At 43.2% G+C, this 20,484-nt stretch overlaps 1 protein-coding gene across 13 annotated transcripts in view; it reads left to right on the top strand.

Moving 5' to 3' along the window:
- The first annotated feature begins 5,061 nt into the window (after positions 1-5,061).
- The window catches only part of LEKR1 (leucine, glutamate and lysine rich 1), a 67,288-nt gene continuing 51,865 nt past the window's right edge, over positions 5,062-20,484 (top strand). For 2 of the 13 annotated variants that reach the window (XM_082224177.1, XM_082224186.1), the window contains exons 1-3: positions 5,080-5,192; positions 6,888-6,942; positions 7,266-7,359. Coding sequence is in view for 7 of the 13 variants with exons in the window: in XM_082224180.1 (XP_082080306.1) it covers positions 7,312-7,359; positions 16,369-16,583 (263 nt within the window). In the remaining 6 variants the exon portion in view is untranslated. Of the gene's footprint in view, positions 5,193-6,887; positions 6,955-7,265; positions 7,360-12,597; positions 12,734-16,368; positions 16,584-17,393; positions 17,658-17,765; positions 18,459-20,484 lie in introns of those variants that run through there. The other 11 variants (XM_082224178.1, XM_082224187.1, XM_082224183.1 and 8 more) reach the window with 10 other exon arrangements.

The following is a 20,484-nucleotide window of genomic DNA, read 5'->3' as shown; positions in this document are numbered from 1 at the left end:
CGGCGCCCCAATCGAAAATTTGACTTAAAAAAAAAAATCTTTCAAATTTTTTGATTTTTCCCGCGGCACACCAGGCAACATCTCGCGGCACACTAGTGTGCCACGGAACAGTGGTTGGGAAACACTGGCATAGACTTCTCTCTTTCATCTAGGCAAGCAAGAGATGCCATCACAGTTCAAGGACTTATTTCAGTCAGACAAAAGCATTCCAAAGAGGGCACACAGGAGGGCTGTGGCCTGGAAAGGAAGCTTGGCCCAGAGAGACCTGGTGTGCAGAATTAAGCCCCTGGGGTTGAGGTTCTGCATTCAATCAGCTGCTCTATCAGCTATAGCTCTTCCTTGAAACCTCCTTGTCTGCTTGTGGGCTAGCAGCAATCAATAAAGGGATCAGCACAGTCTCCAGGTGTATTTTGGGGAAGAAGAAGAGTTTGGATTTGATACCCCGCCTTTCACTCCCTTTAAGGAGTCTCAAAGCTAACATTCTCTTTTCCTTCCTCCCCCACAACAAACACTCTGTGAGGTGAGACTGAGAGACTTCAAAGAAGTGTGACTGGCCCAAGGTCACCCAGCAGCTGCATGTGGAGGAGCGGAGACGCGAACCCGGTTCCCCAGATTACGAATCTACCCCTCTTAACCACTACACCACACTGGCTGCATATCTGTCACTCAAAAAACCTTCCCACCCCTTTGGAGTACCCTACGTGATCATTAGAGCATTCCACTAAGGCTGCAGTTTGTCTCCTTATTCTTCCCTAAGGTTGAAGGTCATAGTTTGGTGGGGTCTGTAGAAGCAGAGTATGTTAACAGGCCCCACAAAGACAGGATGTCCTTCTGTGACGTAGACCAGGCCTAGATAGCAGGCAAACCCCTTCCAGATACTTAAGAAACTAGCTGCACAAAACTAGCTGCACAAAACTGCTCACAGCACGAGCTATGAAATGTTGGTTGTGGCTTCTAATGAAAGCCCTCACAGTAGCTTCTGTTAGTGTGGATAAGCCGTGAGTGGGTGTGCAAATCTCAGTGCGTGGCAGTGGTGGCCATACTTGGCCCTCCAGCTGTTTTGGGACTACAATTCCCACTGGTCCTGTTAGCTAGGGATGATGGGAGTTGTAGTCCCAAAACAGCTGGAGGGCCAAGTTTGGCCATGCCTGGTATATGGGAAACGACTATGAGGGTCTTTTATCATTGATTCACCCACATGTTTTATCATGCATTGCAATCTCAAATGTTGTGCAAACGAGCCACCAAATGAGTTCACACATTCTGCTTCCAGTCCTCAAGGTCTCAGTAACCAAGTGATGTACAGGTCATGTCTGAAACAAGTAGACACACCATGCAACCAGTTCGTTCTGCAAACAAGCTGGTGGAATGAAAACCTCTGAGCCAATCCTTTTTTTTTATTTATTTTTATTCAGGATTTTCTTGTTTTACAGAAGTGTAGTGCTTTGTATATTTTTTTTTTTCATGTAACATTTTTACAAATCCATTTCATTTGTTGAGGCATTAGGGGGAGAAGAAAAGAAAAAAGAAAGGGGGTGGAGAGAGGGAAGATGGATAGGGGTGGGGTCGGGTGGCGGTGTTTCTATTATGTTTAATGTATGTAGAGTTTGGTGTCAGTGTTGCTTGTGTTGTTCGCTTGTGTTCCTTTGGTGGTGAGAGAGGTTGGGGTTGGCCTAGGGTGTGATTGTTTGCTTGTGATTGGCTGTGGTGATCTTTGTTTTCGTGTGTGGGTGAGGTAGGTGGGTGTTTTGGATCAGGTTAGCCATATTGATTTGTATGCTATTGGTGGATTATTGTCACTGTCCTGTTGGGCTGTATATCTCTGAGCCAATCTTAAGATCAATCTTGAGACCTCAGATAGTTAGCAGTGGTCTGGAAACAAAACAACTCAGCTGGGATGTGGACATCAAGCCCTGCTAAGGCGTCTCAGAAGGCTTGACCTTGGTAGGTTTAGAAGGACTAATCACTGAGAATGAAGGGAAAGGTCTAAAGATATGAGTGGAATTAACTCCACTGCGACGGAGCCCTAATAGAAACGCTGCCCACTCCTGAGGATCATCTCCCTTATTAGTTTGTTTCCTTTTGCTTGCACGCTGCTCTGAAAGAGCTTTCCTCCAGGGCTGGCAGAGCAAAGGCAGTTCAAGTACAGGGTAAACAGATGTCCCAGTTTAGGGGGAATGACCTGGGTTGAAGGGACGGCTCAGGGTTCACAGAGAGTTCTAGTGAAATCAGGTTCCGTTAACATTAAAATGGTCAGGAGGTCCCTGTTTTCCTGGCTTCCTTCCTTCCTATTGTGCCTGAATGTGCTGTGCCCGTCCAAAGCGCTGGCCGCTAATTTTAGCTGGGGGCACCAACCGGGCTGCGGCATCGCAAGAGTGCATGCAAGGACATTGCAGTCTGTCGTGCAGCAGCGGTAGTAAGCCGGTAAGAGATGACAGCGTGCCCAGGCCAAGAGTTCATGGGAGCAGAGGCAAAACGCTACAATTAGGCTTAAGTCCCGTTCCGTTGCTCTCGGGTTCACTGGAGTTCAGCAGTTGCACAGCGGCTGAGTGGCAGCAGCTTTGGCATTACGTTACTAGAAAAAGGCTAAGAGGAAAATGAGTGTTGCTCCGCCAGCAGAACAGACCTGGAACAGCTGCTGCAGAGCGGAGGCTTACAAGATCACAGACAGGGAAACATACTTGGGAGCAAGCCCCATCGATTTCCCTGGGGCTTGCTTCTGAGCGAATATACAGTGGTACCTCGGGTTAAGAACTTAATTCGTTCTGCAGGTCCATTCTTAACCTGAAACTGTTCTTAACCTGAGGTACCACTTTAGCTAATGGGGCCTCCTGCTGCTCCTGCACAATTTCTGTTCTCACCCTGAAGCAAAGTTCTTAACCCGAGGTACTATTTCTGGGTTAGCAGAGTCTGTAACCTGAAGCGTCTGTAACCCAAGGTACCACTGTACTTCTCCAATCACAGAGAGTTCTTGATAGGATATACATCTATTCCAAAATATTCAAATTGGCTCCTCTGAATGGCTCTGCAAAGATAGAATGGTGGTGGTATGATACAGTAAGCCCATAACTTACATGGGGGGGTTACGTTCTGGGGCTTGTGCCTAAAGCCAAAATCACGTACGGTTAAATGCATTGAGCTCAGTGGTGGGTTGGATTGTCAAAAGTATTTTCTCCAGGCGCCAGGCCCCTTTCTATTATTTATTTCTTTTTTTGGCCAAGCACATAAAACTGAATGCACACAAGTTAAAAGCGTGTAAGCGGTGGGTTTGCTGTATATATTTCTGGCCACAATTAGCACTACAGAGGAGGTCCTGCCATACAATCTGGCTTGTGGTCAGCCCTGCTCACTCCCCATTTCCCCCCCCCTCCATTGTAGCTCTAGGGTTCACTCTCACAGTTTCATCTTCTCCAGCTCCTTCAAAAACCATCCTATCCACCAACAAGGATAGGATGCTTGAGGGCAATTGAGTCAACCACCCTGGTCATTTCCCCCCATTCCAGATGAAATATACTCAGAGTGGAGAGTGGATTTCATGCTCTTTATTCAGCTCATAGTGGTGAGGAGGAATGGAAGTTCCCTCAGAATGTCTGCTTTATATACATTATTTACACTATGGGCCCCACGTGATTGGCTAATTCCAGGATTCTCCTGTTGGCCAATCAGGTTGTGGATTCACTTCCACCTGGAGCTGGATTGGGTGGCTCCTGAGGACCAATCAGACTGCTGCATTCTGGATCCTATTGTTCTAGGACCAATCAGACTGCTGCATTCTGGATCCTATTGTTCTAGGACCAATCAGACTGCTGCATTTTGGATCCTATTCAACTCAGTACATAACACCAGAGTTCAACAACAAGGGCATTGTGGCGACCAGTGGTGTCACTAGGGGCTTGAAGGATCCGGCGCACAGGCCTATGAGATAAATTTGCATGGGTCTGTGTTTTTCCGACAGTAGGTCACCCTTGAGTCATTCTCAGGCAAGGCCACAGCTTGCCAGGTGTCCTTTCACTTGCCTGTCCTGCCCCCTAGCTGTGCCTGCTGTCTGGAGCAATGCTGCAATGCCAGCAGCTGCATACTCCTTGCATGCTGAGTAAAGGTCAGGTGGCGAGGAGGGAAGGGGAAGAGCTGGTAGAGAACCTGCTCTGCAAGCCTGCAGAGCTGCTGTCAGAGTAGGCAGTACCAAGATAGATGGACCAATGGTTTGAGACTTTGTATAAGGCAGCTTCCTGAGTCTCCATCTTCGGAGAGGAAAGGGCCAGAGGAGGAGGTGTTGAAGGAAATAATAGAGAAATGAAGGTTTAATATTTCTAATATTATTAATAAACAAAAGAGGGAGTAGAAAGGAAAGGCATAAGAGGAAAGCTGTTGTAGGAGGAAGAAGCTAATGTAAAAGAATCAGGGGAGAGGGACAGAAGAAACTGTCAGGTATTTTGGGCAGGGGGAATTAAGGTAACAGGTTCAGTTTGAAAGGAAAATGGGAGAAGAAGTTGCTCTCATTGGAACTGCTACTGTGTGGATGTTACCACTCAGCAGACATGTAAAGAGCTGCGCTCCAAAACTCCATGCGGACTTGAGGGGCCAGTCTCATTGCAGTGAACATAATTTGCTCCCATGAGTAACTGGTGATTTATGAGGGAATAATGTTTATACCATTGTTGTTGTTGTTGTTGTTATTATTATCCTTTTTGGTTTTTTTTTGAAAAAGAAGTTTTATTGATTTTCAGTGCATAAACGCCATTACCAAGAGTTTTCCTCCAGATCTGTTTTTTTTTTTATGATGTATTTCCCCCCTTCTTATTCTACTTGAGTTCCTAGAACTGATCTGGTCTTATCTGGTACGTAAACAGCCCTGTGAACTTTCAATGAAGGGCGGTATATACATTTAAATCCATGAAATTGCGCTCAAGCGGTGCTTGCTTCCCATCAAACGCGCGCAGGACCGGGGCTATAAGCGGCACGTGTTGACTGAACGCCGCGGAACGCTCGGCAGCAACGGCGCACGCCCGGTGGGAGGACGCGAAGCCAGAGGAGAGACTTCCGCCCTTAGCGCCTGCCCTACTTCTGGTTTCCTTGCCTGGCGGGCAAGCTGGTTGCCGGGGCAACGAGGAAGCGGCGCGACCTACTCCGGTGTGTCCGCAGGGCTTGCCGCTCCCTCCGTCTCCGCGCTGCTCTGCTCACCTCCTGCTCGGGTGAGTGAGCGCCTCAGTTACCGGGGAGTAAGCCTTACTCGGCGAGGGCTTGCTTCTTACGCCTGAAACCCTGGGGCAGAGCAGCTGCCTGTCAGTGTCGGCACTACTGACCTAGATAGCGCAGTGGGTCTTGGCATGAGGCAGTTCCACGGGTCCCTGCGCTTCGCTCTCCGGGGCAAGCAAGGCGCTTGGCTCAGCGATGGCCTGCTTTTTGCCACAAAAGTAAAGCCCCGTTGCTTTGGCTTAGCAGATTCCAGCCGGGCTGCTGAAGTTTATTTTCATTTATTTCGCTTCCCTCGGAGAACCAGAGGCAAAGGAGATGAACATGGGGCCTTGTATTTTAATGGTTATGTGACAAAGGGAGTGGATTGGGGCAGGGGCAGTGCTTTTTCTCACCTGTAACTTGCAAAATATTCATATTTTTTTGTGCATTTGTGATTACACTTTTGCCACACTCTTCCTTCAGGAAGCTCTGTGTGCATAGTTATCCCTCCCCTTTTTTCGGCCCTGTATACAGTGATACCTCGGGTTACAGACGTTTCAAGTTACATACGCTTCAGGTTACAGACTCCGCTAACCCAGAAATAGTGCTTCAGGTTAAGAACTTTGCTTCAGGATGAGAACAGAAATCGTGCTCCGGCGGCGCGGCAGCAGCAGGAGGCCCCATTAGCTAAAGCGGTGCTTCAGGTTAAGAACAGTTTCAGGTTAAGAACGGACCTCCGGAACGAATTAAGTACTTAACCCAAGGTACCACTGTACTTGAAGGATCATCTCCACCCCCCTCGTCCAGCCCGGACACTGAGGTCCAGCTCCAAGGGCCTTCTGGCGGTTTCCTCACTGTGAGAAGTGAAGTTGCAGGGAACCAGGCAGAGGGCCTTCTCAGTAGTGGCGCCTGCCCTGTGGAACGCCCTGCCATCAGATGTCAAGGAAATAAACAACTATCTGACTTTTAGAAGACATCTGAAGACAGCCCTGTTCAGGGAGGGTTTTAATGTTTGATGTTGTATTGTGTTTTATTGTGTTGGAAGCCGCCTTGATTATTATTATTATTATTATTATTAATCCTCACATAAACCCTGAGATAGTTTAGGCTGAGAGAGAGAGAGAGACTGGGCCATGAGTTTCATGGCTGAGAGGGGATTTTAACCTGGATCTCCTTGCTTAACACACTAAACTCTACACCATGTTTATAAGATGGGAGGTGAGATAGGTGAGGCAGCTACCAGCTGCTGCTACTACTGGATACTTTCCTCCCCTGCTTACAGTACATAGGAACTTGCCTTACACCAGGGACGAGGAAATGGTGGCCCTCCAGATGTTGGGCTACAACTCCCATCATCCCTGACCATGGTCCATCCTGGCAGGGGCTCATGGGAATTGGAGTCCAACAATATCTGGCGGGCCGCAGGACCCTTGCAGAGTCGCACTGTGCTTCCATCTGGCATAGTCCTTTCTATTGTGACCGGTGACTAATATGCACAGGTGAGGTAATCTGTTTTTAGTCCAATGAGCTTTATGAAAATGAGGATTGGTTCCCTTTTTACTGTAGTATCCCGCGTCCATGAGGGGAGCTGGTGGGAGTGGCTATAGTATACTGTAGATGGAGTCTTCCTTCCTCATATTATCCCCAAAGCTTGGTGTTTCTGAAAAATTCAGAGTAAATCTTCTAAAGCACCTCTTTTTCTTGATATGTAGGACAGGAGTGGTAGTATCTGTTGGTGCCTTGGACTCATCCCAGTCAGTCTAGTAGGTAACCATCATTGTGAGTGTATATGCTTCAAAACTCCTGCAGCAGCCACCTTCTACCCACATCAGTGCACTAGCAGCACCCTTGTGGGTCAGGTGTCAGACTCTGTCCCACAAACAGCTGATTTTTGTGTGTCCATGTTGTAGCTGATTGCTTTTGAATGTCTTTCCATGTGCAAATGCTGTTGTCAGATTGTGCTGTTGGGTTGGAATATTGTACACCTGCCATTTGAGCTGCCAAAGCAAACCACAAGCAAGGCAGGTCATACTGGGGAATTTTCATCTCAAACTTATAATCAGTTTTGTCTGTTTATAATCTTTTAACAGTTTTGTGTGCCAGTCTTGCAAATCTGTATTTAAACCATAGAAGAATATGGACCGACATATTCCTGTGCATCCGCTACCTGAGGAAATAAGAAAGGTATGCTACAGTGAGCAAACTTGGCAGTTTTGCTTTCTGGTATATTTTATTTATTTTATTTGTCTGCGGTTTGTTGTCATGTCCATAACAGAACTATTGCCATAGTTCCATTATGTCTGTTGCTCCTCAATATATATTAATATTTGCACATGTGTGCTGCCTCTTGGAATTGTGCGCCTGGGATTTTTGAAGAAATTATATTGCACAAATAAACCCATGCACACACACCCAAAATTTGACAGATTGTGGAATCAGTTGGAGAAAAAAGGAACCTTGAGATGGGAGGGTTTGTAAAGCAGCCAGATTTAGCTTCTGCCAACTAAAAGCTATTTGGAAATGAAAGGGTTTGAAAACGAAGGAGGAAGACTAGAAAGTTGGCCAGGCAGAAGGATGATATGGGTCTTATGTCCTCTGAATTACAGAAAGGTTTTTTTCTCTTTAATGAGTCACAGGTTTCAACAGGGGCTCAGCTCCATTGGGAAAGAAAAAATGCTTTACAGTATATGTGTTGTTTATGCATTCTAACACTGTGACACCAGATGGCGCTGTGGAGTTCTGTTTTTGCTAACCTGATTTCTCATGCAAACTTTGCAACTTCTTTGATGTGTCTAGAATCCAACCCATGAGAATTTTAAAAGTATAGCATAAATAGTACTAGATCATTGAATGCAGTGCTCTTTTAGGATTGCTGGTATCCCGATTGTGCAAAATACGACTAACACACTATTAGAAGAGAAGAATCTTGCTTTAGACAGATATAAATATTTTCTTCCTCATGTTTAAAATACTTAAAAGTGACTGACATGTAATAGCAGCATAGGGAATGATTTTGTCTTTCTCTCTAAACCCATTCCCTCAATAGCAAACCTCTGTGCACTTAAAGAGATTCCATTTGACAGCCTTTTCCCACATGCTCAGTAATGTGTGATGCGCATGCATTACTGAACATGGAGGAGGGACTGGCGCAAAAGTTCCAGAGATCAAAAGTATAAATTATCTAGAGCAATAGAATAAAAATAATTATAAATTAGTGAAAGAGCAGCAGTAGACGCACAAAAACCACTTACTAATTAAAATATATAGAATGCATTTCTGTGAAGACCTGCACGTGATACGTATATGGCTTTTCTTACTAGTATACATTCATAAGCCATACTGTTTGGAGAAGATGTTAAGAAATAAAGTCATATTTGTAATGGCATGCTGTTTGTGCCATGTCAAATTAAGAAGCACTATTTATGTTGGTTTTGAAGCCCTTAGTAGCTGTGTAACAAGAAGTGCAGATAGAAGTTGTTAATGAGGCAGCATTTTGCAATTATTCCAGGGCAGTGACAAAAATGACCAAAAAAAAAAAAAAAAAGGAAAGGAAATTGAGTGAAACTTGAATATGCTAGTTATAGAAGAATTGCTTTGTTTCAGTTCAGTTTTTAAATGTAAATCATGCAATGAGATAAAGTACTCTGTACAAGCCAGTGTTTTTGGAAAGATAATTGACTGTATTTCAACAGAAATTGTAGTGTTTTCATATAGCTGTTTTTGAACAAATACCAAATAATTAAAAATGACACTTCATTTCCCCTTTTAAGCCCTGGCAGAGAGAAGCCAAATTACCATTTTATCATGCCTACTAGAGACTGATACTTAGGAGGGATTGAACGAGAGTGGGACAGGACTTTGAAGTACAGTAATTTTGCAAAATAGATTAAAGGGGGCTGAGGAGTAAGAAATAAAGAAAAATAACAGTAGCCTGGAAAGTGAGGACACTTTGATTTATATTGATTTTATATCAAGTTTTCTTTGTGCTTCCCATTGCTGGATTTTCTGCAGCCATTTCAAGAAAACATTATATATCTAAGGGCTTCATTCAATGGTTTAGCATTAATGAGCAAACATGCAGGTTCCTATGGAGAAGATCACAGCCGCTTTGCTCCACCTCTGGTCTTGTTACTGTGGTGCTTCTGTGAACTGTTTTAGCATTATGCCCAACCCAGGCCTGTGATTCATCTTATTCCAGTCAAAATACAAGCCATGATCTGTCTGGGAGCCTGCTTGTTTGCACGAAGCTCTGTTAGTATGTACCCACAAACTGGGTAACTGTATCTGCTTGCACTGTGTAATAACAGTATTCAGTGATAATGTTCTTGATGTGTAACTTATCTATTTCATTGTATTGGTAATACAGTCATGTCTAAGCCTGTGATCCTATACCTTTTGGATAAATCCCAGTGGGATTCACTTCTGACATGGGTATCATATATGATCGCACTGCACATTTTTCAGCAGCCTTATAAAACAGGAATTATAATTCTGAAAGTTAAAATGAAAAGGCTTTACATGTAAATATTTTGCAACTATCTTTCAGTATGAGCTGTCTTTAAATATGACTATGGATACCAGAGTACACATTTTAAAAACAGATGTGGGGATGGGAACAGGATATAGTGGCACATGAGATATTTGTGTAATGCATAATGTGCCACAAGCCTGTTGGCATTTCATTTTTTTAAATGCAAGATTGAAGAAGTAATACTTCCATTATTAAAGAGGGATTAGTATTCCAGTTTTCTGCCATATATAATAATTCTTAATTGAACAAGGGAGATTTGTGCAAGCTTCCACTCATAGATTCCCTTGCTGGAAGAGGAGCTACATGTGCATTCAGAAAATATTGACTACCTGTTGTTAGATCAGGGACTGCGCTTGCAGAGTTCTGAGCAGGTAATTGGTCCTATTAAACATGACAGCACAAATTACCTGGAGGGGTAGGAGGGTCTTTCATAATGCATTGCGGGGAGTGGAATAAGAGCTATACTAAAATTGTGAGTCATAGAATTGTAGCGTTGGAAGGGATCCAAAGGGTCATCTAGGCGACCCTCCTGCATTGCAGGAATCTCAACTAGATCATAAGTGACAGATAGCTTTTCAGCCTCTGCTTGAAAACCTCCAAGGTCTCATGGGAGTCTGTTCTACTGTCAAACAGCTCTTGCTGTCAGAAAGTTCTTCCTGACGTTTAGTTGGAATCTCCTTTCTTGTAACTTGAAGCCACTGTTCGCGTTCTTGCCTCCAGAGCAGGAGAAAACCCTTGATCATCTTGGTCACCCTCCTCTGCACATAATCCAGTTTGTCAATATCCTTCTTAAATTGTAGCACCCAGAACTGGACATAGTGTAGTCTGGCCAAGGCAGAATAAGACAGGACTATGACTTCCCTTCAGCTGGACATTATATTTCTGCTGATACAACCTAGAATAGCATTAGCAACTTTTTTGTGTTTGTGCTGCTGCTGCATCACACTGTTGGCTCATGTTAAGCTTATGTTCTACTTACTAAGACCCCATGATCCTTTTCACATGTAGTACAGGCAGTGCAGTACTTTGCTACAAGTACTGATTCCTTTAACCTTTTAAACAATATTTACTCCTGTGTTTCTGTGTGAAGTAGTGCCAGTTCCAGGGGGCCCTTGGGCAAGATAGCTGATCCTCCACTCACGCTGTACCCATCTCCTTCTCCTCCCCACTGTTGCTATATCCATTTGCTTCCCTCTCCCCACCTCAGGCCAAATCCTCACCAACCTCCAGAGAAAGAGAAAGGGAGATGTTAAGTTGTGCTGTGGTCACTGCTGCTTCTCATTCTTTTCTCTGCTTGCTTGGCAAAGACAGGTGAACAGGCAGCAGCAGGAAGATGAGGAACATCACCAGAGCCAGGAGTCTCCAGGGATTGGAATCAGGCCCCCTACTGGGGCTTGATGAGCCTTGGCAGGTCTCCACGATGCTGACCTCTGACTCAATCCCTGGTTTGAAGCAATGTCTATAAGGAAGTAAACTTCTGTTTATAACACAGTTATACTTATCTCCATTTAACCCAAGGGATGGATTCTTGGTTGGATTGTGATAAAACAATACTGAGTTTGTTTCTCCTAGTGCTTTCAGTTAGTACTGGGGTAGGGAACCTACAGCCCACAGACATGGCGTGGCGTAGAAAGGAAGAGAGAGATGGGATGGCAGAGAGGTTTAGAAAGAGCGATGAAATCCTGAAAGGCTGCAAACTTCCTGCCTCTCTTGATTTTTCCTGTGAATCATCAGCCCTTCGTGGGCCAAAGGTTTCACAGCCTTGATTTTGTACATCATTACTTGGTGCCAATAGAAGAAGAACTTAAGAAGGGTCCTGGTGGATCAGGTCAAAGGCCCATCCGGTCCAGCATCCTTTTCTCACAATGGCCAATTAGATGTCTAAGAGAACCCTGCAAGTAAATTCCTTTGCTTTCTCAAAACTCTCCTGCTTTTTATGGACAACCCTTAGCATTTTCTGTTCCGCGTCCTTCTGTCCCCAGGTCCCTCCCCACCTTAACTCAGCATTCTAGCCTAATGGATCCTCCATGGGCAGGGCAACATATTCGTGAATGGTGGGGATATACAAATAAAAGGCTTAAACACACGCATGCCTGATGTCATGTTATCCCAGCCTCCCCTATATTCCCATTATGTGTAACATAACAAATTGGAATTGTTTCTGTATAATGTGCAATCTGGACAAGAGTAGGGTCCTTTGTCACTTCAGAAATCATAGGCACAGACCTGGCAGATGCGGCTCAAATGCATGTTAAGTTGTGATCAAATTGATCCATTATGTTGCCTATGCTTAAAATGTATTATTGGCACTTTTAATCATACTTTAATCAGAGAGCAGTTAAGTTACCTGTGCTTGAAGCATGTATATGGAGAACTAAAATCTTGACAGAGTGAGTCCCAAGATGCCCACCCCCTGCCCACCCACCCCCATGAGAGATTAGGGATATACAGTGAAAGGTACAATCAAGCTCTTGAAGAGCAAGGAAGATGAGCCTGTGATAATTCTCAACTAAACACAACCCAGTTTCGTTAGCAATGCTAAAAGCATCTTGTTCATTTTAGGAACTATAATGTAATTAACACTTCTGTGACATTTCCAGATAGACCGCAAGCAGGATCCCCCCCTCCCCCTCCCCTCTCATACTGGAGTGGAATGTCTAAAACTGTTTATTTTGAAAGACAGAAGCAGTGATGCTGCAAGAAATCACAATGTTCTTTTTGGGATAACAGTCCCTCCCTTCCCTTCACATTACAGCTCAGTTTGTCCCCTTTCAATAAGTAATTTAAGTACTTTGGAACCTTATGGTATTTATTCTGAATAACAGTTTCATATTTCCAAGCACAGGTTGTAACTGCCAGGAAAAACAGAATTAATTTTTCATTTCCTTCAGAGCCACTGTAGCTATGATCAGGCTTCACGAGGCAAAAAAAAGAATTAGGATAAATAAAGGCTGGCGTAGTAGTCCTGGAGCCAACATCTCAGACGCATAGTTTTATCAAAGAATAGTTAAAATGCATAGCACTGAGGTATGGCATTGGAATGCTTAATTTGGTTATGGCTTGTCTCATAATTACATCTTATTAGTGTTCATTGTTTTGACTGCTGCAAAGCTTGACTGTCTTTTCTTCCCTTTTGCTTACATTTGAATCTCTTTTTCCCTCCCCGTTCTTCACAGGAAACTTTCTTATCAGATAACAGTCATCCCTCTTCTCTCAAAGGCTTTGAGTGGAATATGAAATTAAAATAATTGTAGTATAGTCAAAGTGTTTCTTCATTCATGGAAATATGAGGAGTTATATATGCTGTGGGGTGGTTTGTTTGTTTTTTGGGGTTTGTTTTTTTTACAATCTATTTGATAATTTGATGACAGGTCCTGTCCCGACATGGTTTTGGGTAAATAATCATGCAATTACTTCAGCATTATAAATGCTTTACTGGTTTGTGTGGTGATTTAGGCTGCATACATATTGCCAATTCCCTTTGGTGACCATTGGTGATCTCAGAAGAGAATGTCATTCAACTTGCATTGCTTGATAGGAGGCCTCTTTAGATTGCTCCTTGTTTCTGCTTGCCCCATTCATTATGTTTCCCTTCCATGTGCCTTTGCTCATCTGATGACTAGCCTCCCCTATTTGTCTCAAATTGCCATTTCTTCTACTACTACATATTGCTCTATCCTACCCTTCAGAACCCTAAACTGCCTTCGCTGACTGGGTTTGCAGAGTTGCTGGAGGTTATTGTAATGGCTGCATGACATTACGTATGATCACTCAATGTTTAGAGGCCATATGCTTCTAAGTACAAGATACTGGGGGCAAGCAAATGAGAAAGCTATCACTGCCATGCTTTTCTTGTGAGCTGCCTACCTGTGTTGGTCTAATCTTGCAATACAGTTGTTATGTTCCCCTCAAGAACATTGTTTAAGCTAAAGTCTGGTGCCGGTGTTTGTATGATTGTCTCCACAATAGCAAGGTTTCTTAGGTGTTTAAAAAGTAACATGGTCCGGTGGCCTGTGCACATGCAGGAGGGATTCATGCTGTATCATATTTTTATTTTTGGGTGGTCCTCCAGGTGGTGAATTGGTTTGGGGGGGGGTGTAGGGAGGACATCACCAGACCTGTTACCAGGACTGGCTTCTGAGTGCTAAACCATAGTTTGCTGAGAACTTTTGTTACATCTGCACCAGATTCTAATGCCAAATTATCATTTGGCAGATTCTGGTAGCTTTAGAATTCAAATGTTTTTGATAAGGGTACCCTAGGAGCACAGATAGAAACATGTGTGCTCACATGGAAGTTCTATGGTTCTTGCCCTCTTTTCTCAAGGTAAAATTTTGCATGTCGTTAATATACCTGAAGTAATCCTACATGCTTGAGTAATGTTGTTTCAGTACTTCTGTTTCTGCATATACACACAAGCAGGAGTAATTAAATTGGGTTGTGATTTGCAGGGGAGAATTACTGATCTGATAGTGTAGGGGGAACAAAGTTATGCTGCAGGGCATATATATATATATATAGTAAGAAACTCAGCTTCACCCAAATAAGTAATTGTGTGCTGAAATACATCCTGTGTAGATGATTAATAATCCCACACCTGCCAGATTTCATAGTTTCTGTGTGACTCATAAGTGACATGTGCAGTGCATCACATGATGCTCTCTATGAACACTACCCTAATCATGGTTTTGGTGGACCGCAGATGTGGTTTTGTCAGGCAAGAGATGATAATTCATTTGTCTGAAGTGCTCCAAAGGAGTCAATAACTCAGTATCTTGATTTTTTTTTTAAAAAAACCCCTTTTAAAGAACAAAAGAGAGCACAAGTAGAAAGAGTGCTGTTGCTTGCAGTCTTCCTGCCGGCATCTGATTGGCCACTATGAGAACAGGATGCTGGACTAGATGAACCTTTGGTCTGATCCAGCAGGGCTCCTCTTACGAGAAATGCTTCCTTCCCTTGTTAGGTTATGTGAAGACCTGATGGAGACCTTTCGCAACTTTCAGTATCTTTAACCAGGGGTTGGAGATACGGCCCTGCCCCAGTTGCCTGAGTGCCACCATGTTCTATTTTTCTGTTAGAGATAGGTAGCCGTGTTGGTCTGCCATAGTCAAAATAAAAAAATTCCTTCCAGTAGCACCTTAAAGACCAACTAAGTTAGTTCTTGATATGAACTTTCGTGTGCATGCACACTTCTTCAGATACACTGAAACAGAAGTTGCCAGATCCTTCTATATAGTGAGAAGGTGGGGAGGGGTATTACTCAGAAGGGTGGTGGGAATGGGAGATTGGCAGATAGCTGAGATGAGCCTGTTGAAGACTCTTAACGACTGCAATAGGTCTTACAGGAAAAGGCAAGGGGTGAGAAGGTGAAAAATGGCTTAGTCATGTATAATGAGATAAGAATCCAATGTCTTTGTTCAGACCAGGTCTCTCCATGGTTTTAAGTTTGGTGATGAGTTGCAATTCAGCAGCTTCTCTTTCCAGTCTATTTCTGAAATTCCTTTGTAGTAAAACAGCTACTTTGAGATCTTGTATAGAATGTCCTGGGAGATTGAAGTGTTCTCCTACTGGTTTCTCTGTTTTGTGATTCTTGATGTCAGAGAAACAGAAACCTTCTCACTATATAGAAGGATCTGGCAACTTCTGTTTCAGTGTATCTGAAGAAGTGTGCATGCACACGAAAGCTCATACCAAGAACTAACTTAGTTGGTCTTTAAGGTGCTATTGGAAGGAATTTTTTTATTTTTCTGTTGTCATCTCTCGCTGGTTGCAGCAACTAACAGATGGCAAAGGCAGAGTTGGAAGACTGGAACACAGCAACCCCCGACAGAAGACACTGTTCCCACTGTAGAAATGGCTTCTCCGTATCTACAGTAATTCTGTTCAGAAGCAACACCCACCTACATGTTGCTACAGCTAGCAGGAAAAGGGAACAGGAGAGCCTCCCCAGATAGAAATTCCCACTCGCAGGGGCTCAGATGATCTTTGCTATTTACAAGTAGCAAGACTCTTCTTCTTTTTGGTCATATCTTAATCTCTGTTTTGTTCCTTCATTGGCTAATATAGCAAACAGTCTAATTGATGGGGGAAATAGCTGTGATTTCTTGTTCTGCTGCCCCCTAGACTTTTTTTTAATGTTACTACTATCCAGTAGGGAAAGGGATGTAGCTCACTTCTAGAGCACATCCTTTGTATGCAGAAGATATCCCAGGACAGCTCAGTTGGTTAGAGCATGGTGCTGATAATGCCAAGGCTGCAGGTTCGATCCCTGTATGGGACAGCTGCATATCCCTGCATCCTCAGGGTCCCTTCCAACTCTACAATTCTATGATTCTATGGACTCAGCTATACAGTTGCAAATATAACGTTTTAAGTGCATTATACAAATGTGACACTAGATGGAGATGATGAGCTTATGGCAAATCAATACAATTTTCAAAACGCTTTTTTTTTTTAAAAAAAAAGCATTTTCACAGCGTTTTTTATAGGTGTCTAGATTCCACCTATGACTCCAATCAGAGATCCCAGAGATTCATTGCCCGTCAAAGTATAAACAATTGAGGCTTGATGTTCCAGTGGCCTAACTCAGCTTTGTATGTGATTTGCTACTTCACTTCATTTAATCCATTCTCTAAATATATTGCTTACCATTTCCCTTCTAGATGTCCCGGGAAGAGACAGTGTGTAAATATTGTGGAGTCAGCTATTTGATCCTCCATGAGTTTAAGCTGCTGGAAGAGAAAGTAAAAGCAATGGAAGTGAAGGTGAAGTTTTATGAAGGCAGCATAGAACGGGAGAAAACACTTCAAGAGAAACTACAGCAGCTAAATCAAGATTTTGAACAGTGTGCAGCAGCTAGCAAATCAAAAAGAGAAAGGTTGGAATGTGCTATTCATCCTTGTTTTTTAAAAAGTAACATACTCATTAATGTCATTCAAGGAAAAGCAAACTTTGGCTGTCTTGCCAGACCCAGCTTGCATCCCGATGAATTGATGTTCATTAAACCATAGTTTGACTGATTCTTTAGAGGTCAGTGTCTGTTCCTTGAATTGTTTAGTAACAGTCAGTAACGTCATGGTAGGAAAGTTTTTTTAAATCTTCTGTCATCAGAGGTGAAATTCCAGTTTAATAATTTTCTTAGCAACCTAAAGGTTTGCCCTGTGCAGCCTCTCCTTGCCGGAGGGGTTGTGCACAGCTATGGAGCAAGCCAAGGCAGGGGGCGGGATGGATCCGGCTCGCTGTTTTGGCTTCTCCTTTAGCCCCGTGCAGCCTCTCCTTGCCAGGAGACGCTGCACAGGGCTTTCCTGGCTTTACTGGGAGGTGGGGGGATTCCCTCACCTCTCGCAAAAGCCCGCAGAAGCCGTGCAACCCCTTTAAAGAGATTGCGGCTTCTCCTGGCTTTTCTGGGAGGTGGGAGAAGGGACTGATGCGGCCAGTCAGTTCCTCTTCCCTCCTGTGGAAAAGCCCACAAGCGCGCACAGAGCTTGTGTGCGGCTCTTGGGGGCTTTTCCTGTCTGCCTCCCCCCTGCGTTCGCTCCATAGGATGCACACACATTTTCCCTTGCTTTTTAGGAGGGAAAAAGTGCGTCATATGGTGCGAAAAATACGGTAATTCCAAACTTTGAGACTACAGAAGGGGAGAGGGGAATTGTATGAGAGAGGTGAAGGGGAGGGGGAGCAGTGCATGTCATATCGACTAGCTTCTGAGTTCTAAACCATGTTACACAGAAACATAGAAAGCCGGTTTGCAGGCAGCCATTGTCACGTCTACACTGAACACTCATGTCATTTGGCCAGTACTGGTAGCTTTAGGTTACAAATCCTAATACAGATAACACACCTGGCTAAAACAGAAATACCCCTGTACTTGTTTAATTGTATTGAAATGCAAAAGTTTTATCACTCACAACACTGGCCTCTAAAAATCTTTTTGTGGCACCAGATAGACTAGGTATCTGAAGAAGTGTGCATGCACACGAAAGCTTATACCAAGAACTAACTTAGTTGGTCTTTAAGGTGCTACAGGAAGGAATTTTTTTTATTTTGACAGATAGACTAGGTATGACATGAGCAATCTCAGCAAATTATAATAATACCTAGCATTTGAATTGGAATGTTGGAAGCACTTCATACATTATCTTAGTAAAACAGTTCTGTAAGGTAGGATAATAATGATTATGAATGATTCCTTAGAATGGCTTTCTATTCTAGATTTTCAGTGGCTTGTGTTTCCCGTTACAGGTGGTTGTTTCTTTGCTTTTCTGCCACTCACCTTTACTTCCACATCTATTAAGATGGTTCTTGGCATCATAATCTTGAAAAATTACAGCATCAGAAAGCCTTATTAGAGGAAACAAGGGTGGGATTGGGTAAATGTGCAGGGCCAGGATCCATTGTATGATAACTCAGGCAGGAACAACAGGACCTCAAAACTCAGAGGGGAAAAGGTTAAAAAGAATAGGTTTGAGGCCTGGGTGGAAATTTGAGGAAGTGCCTTGCGTACAAAAGATAAGGGGCTATTGATCTTTTCTCTTGAATGCACTGCATTCGGAGCCCAGGTGTTGCCAGACAATTGAGCTGTGGACTTTTCTCCAATTTACAAAGGAAGAGTGCAAAGGTCCTTGAGACAAGAAACACCTGAAGCAGGGGCAGAGCGGATCTCATTGGGTAATAAGCCTTGCTAATCACCAGGGGACTCCTGTTTGAGAGCCCCAGCATTAACTGATTTGGCCTTGTTGGTCTATGAAGTTTGGTAAGCTGGTTTCATGTTGATTGAATGGAATATGTGTTTACGTTATTTTAAAGTTGCTAGCTGTAGAGCTGTGATCTAGCAGGGCCCAGCCGGATGTAGGAGTGCTATCTTTGTGAAGTGTGGATCTGGATTTGTACCCCTTCTTCATATATTTGAATGACATTTGATGAATGTGTGACCTCTGACTTGGATACCCTCAGTGTGACTCATTCTCAGAAAAGGCTTGCAGATAGCGCAGCTGGAGGTTTTTATCAAGCACGCAGGATCCTGTAGGCTGTGTTATCTGTTTCAGCAGGTCATACCATGTGGGAAATAGGAATAGTTCTGATTGTTTTGAAAGTACATTTTTGGAAACAGAGCTACTCTCCTAAAACTAGTGTTTCACAAAGCATGGATGTCTCTTTACTCTTTCGAGCTAATATGCAAACTTGCTGGTCAGCAGACAGCTCAGGTTTCTTGCATGGGAACATGCTTCTCAATATAGTTATTTAGTCAGGGGTAGATGTTATTCTATAATTGGATTTATCACATTTGAACTGTTATCTGTGTAAAAATCTCCATTATCTTCTGACAATGTGGACTTTAGTTTAGGAAAATTGATGCTACATTAAATCTGTTGTTCTCTAAGGTGCCAAAGGTTTGTTGCTTTTACTGCAGCAGACTAATATAGCTATCCCTCTTGAGTGCTCTTTATTTGTAATTTACAAATTACTGATATTTCTGTCCTACAAACTCCTGTGTATAATTTTAATATGTAATCTGAAAGCTGTCACTTGTGTTCCATACCAAGATATAACTTAGTGCCAGAAGTATGAGAAACGTCATTGTTTTCCTTTTCAATGTACAGTATTGTTTTAAATTTAGCTGACTGAGCTTTATCTGACCCATATCTTTGTCAATGTGCTTATCAGCATGTATGTCCTCCCTGAAGGAGGAAATGTTGTGTCTGACAACCCTAGACTGTGAGACTGTGCTATTCTTTTCCAGTGGTTTGCACTACGGTGAGAGAAAACTTGCTGCTACAGTGGTACCTCCGGTTACGTCCTTAATTCGTTCCGGAGGGCCGTTCTTAACCTGAAACTGTTCTTAACCTGAGGTACCACTTTAGCTAATGGGACCTCACACTGCAGCTGCGCCACCGGCGCACAATTTCTGTTCTCATCCTGAGGTAAAGTTCTTAACCCGAGGTACTACTTCCGGGTTAGTGGAGTCTGTAACCCAAAGTGTTTGTAATCCGAGGTACCACTGTAGTCCAAAGCCAATTCCAGTTGTTTTGAACAACTGCTAAGCAAAACTCAGAGTCACTTAAACTCTAGAAAGAAACGGGCAAACCTAGCACAAGATGGCTTGCACACAGACAGGAAAATTACAAAGCTCAGAGCCAAACACATTTGTGATTCTGAGAAGGATTTCTTTTACACAATTATCACCTTATGTCACTGAAAAACCTGATAAGATACAACAGTAACCCTGATTAAACAGTATTATTTTTCTAGGCACTGTATTTTAGTGTTTGCATATATTAATAAATCAATGCCTCCAAAAATATTATTGAAGGAATTGCTTTGTGTTGAATAAGATTATATCAATACAAATCACAGTTTCAGATGACTGACAAATCATGATTCAGAATTCTACTTATTTTGCACATCAAATATCTGTATACTTGCTAATCTAAGACTAATTTTATTTATTTTAAAAATGTAGCCACTTTCCAGCTTTCAATTTCTCCACTGATTGTTTGTGCATGTGAAGTAGTCAAGTTTGCCATTGCCTGTGATATACAATACATAGGTAAAGGGGTAAAGGGACCCCTGACCATTAGGTCCAGTCGTGGCCAACTCTGGGGTTGCGGCACTCATCTCGCTTTATTGGCTGAGGGAGCCGGTGTACAGCTTCCAGGTCATGTGGGCAGCATGACTAAGCCACTTCTGGTGAACCAGAGCAGCGCACGGAAATGCCATTTACCTTCCCGTTGGAGCGGTACCTATTTATCTACTTGCACTTTGATGTGCTTTCAAACTGC

The sequence above is a fragment of the Podarcis vaucheri genome (genome assembly GCF_965113315.1).
Source record: "Podarcis vaucheri genome assembly, chromosome: 5".
NCBI lineage: Eukaryota > Metazoa > Chordata > Lepidosauria > Squamata > Lacertidae > Podarcis > Podarcis vaucheri.
This window is presented reverse-complemented; position numbering and strand designations above follow the sequence as displayed.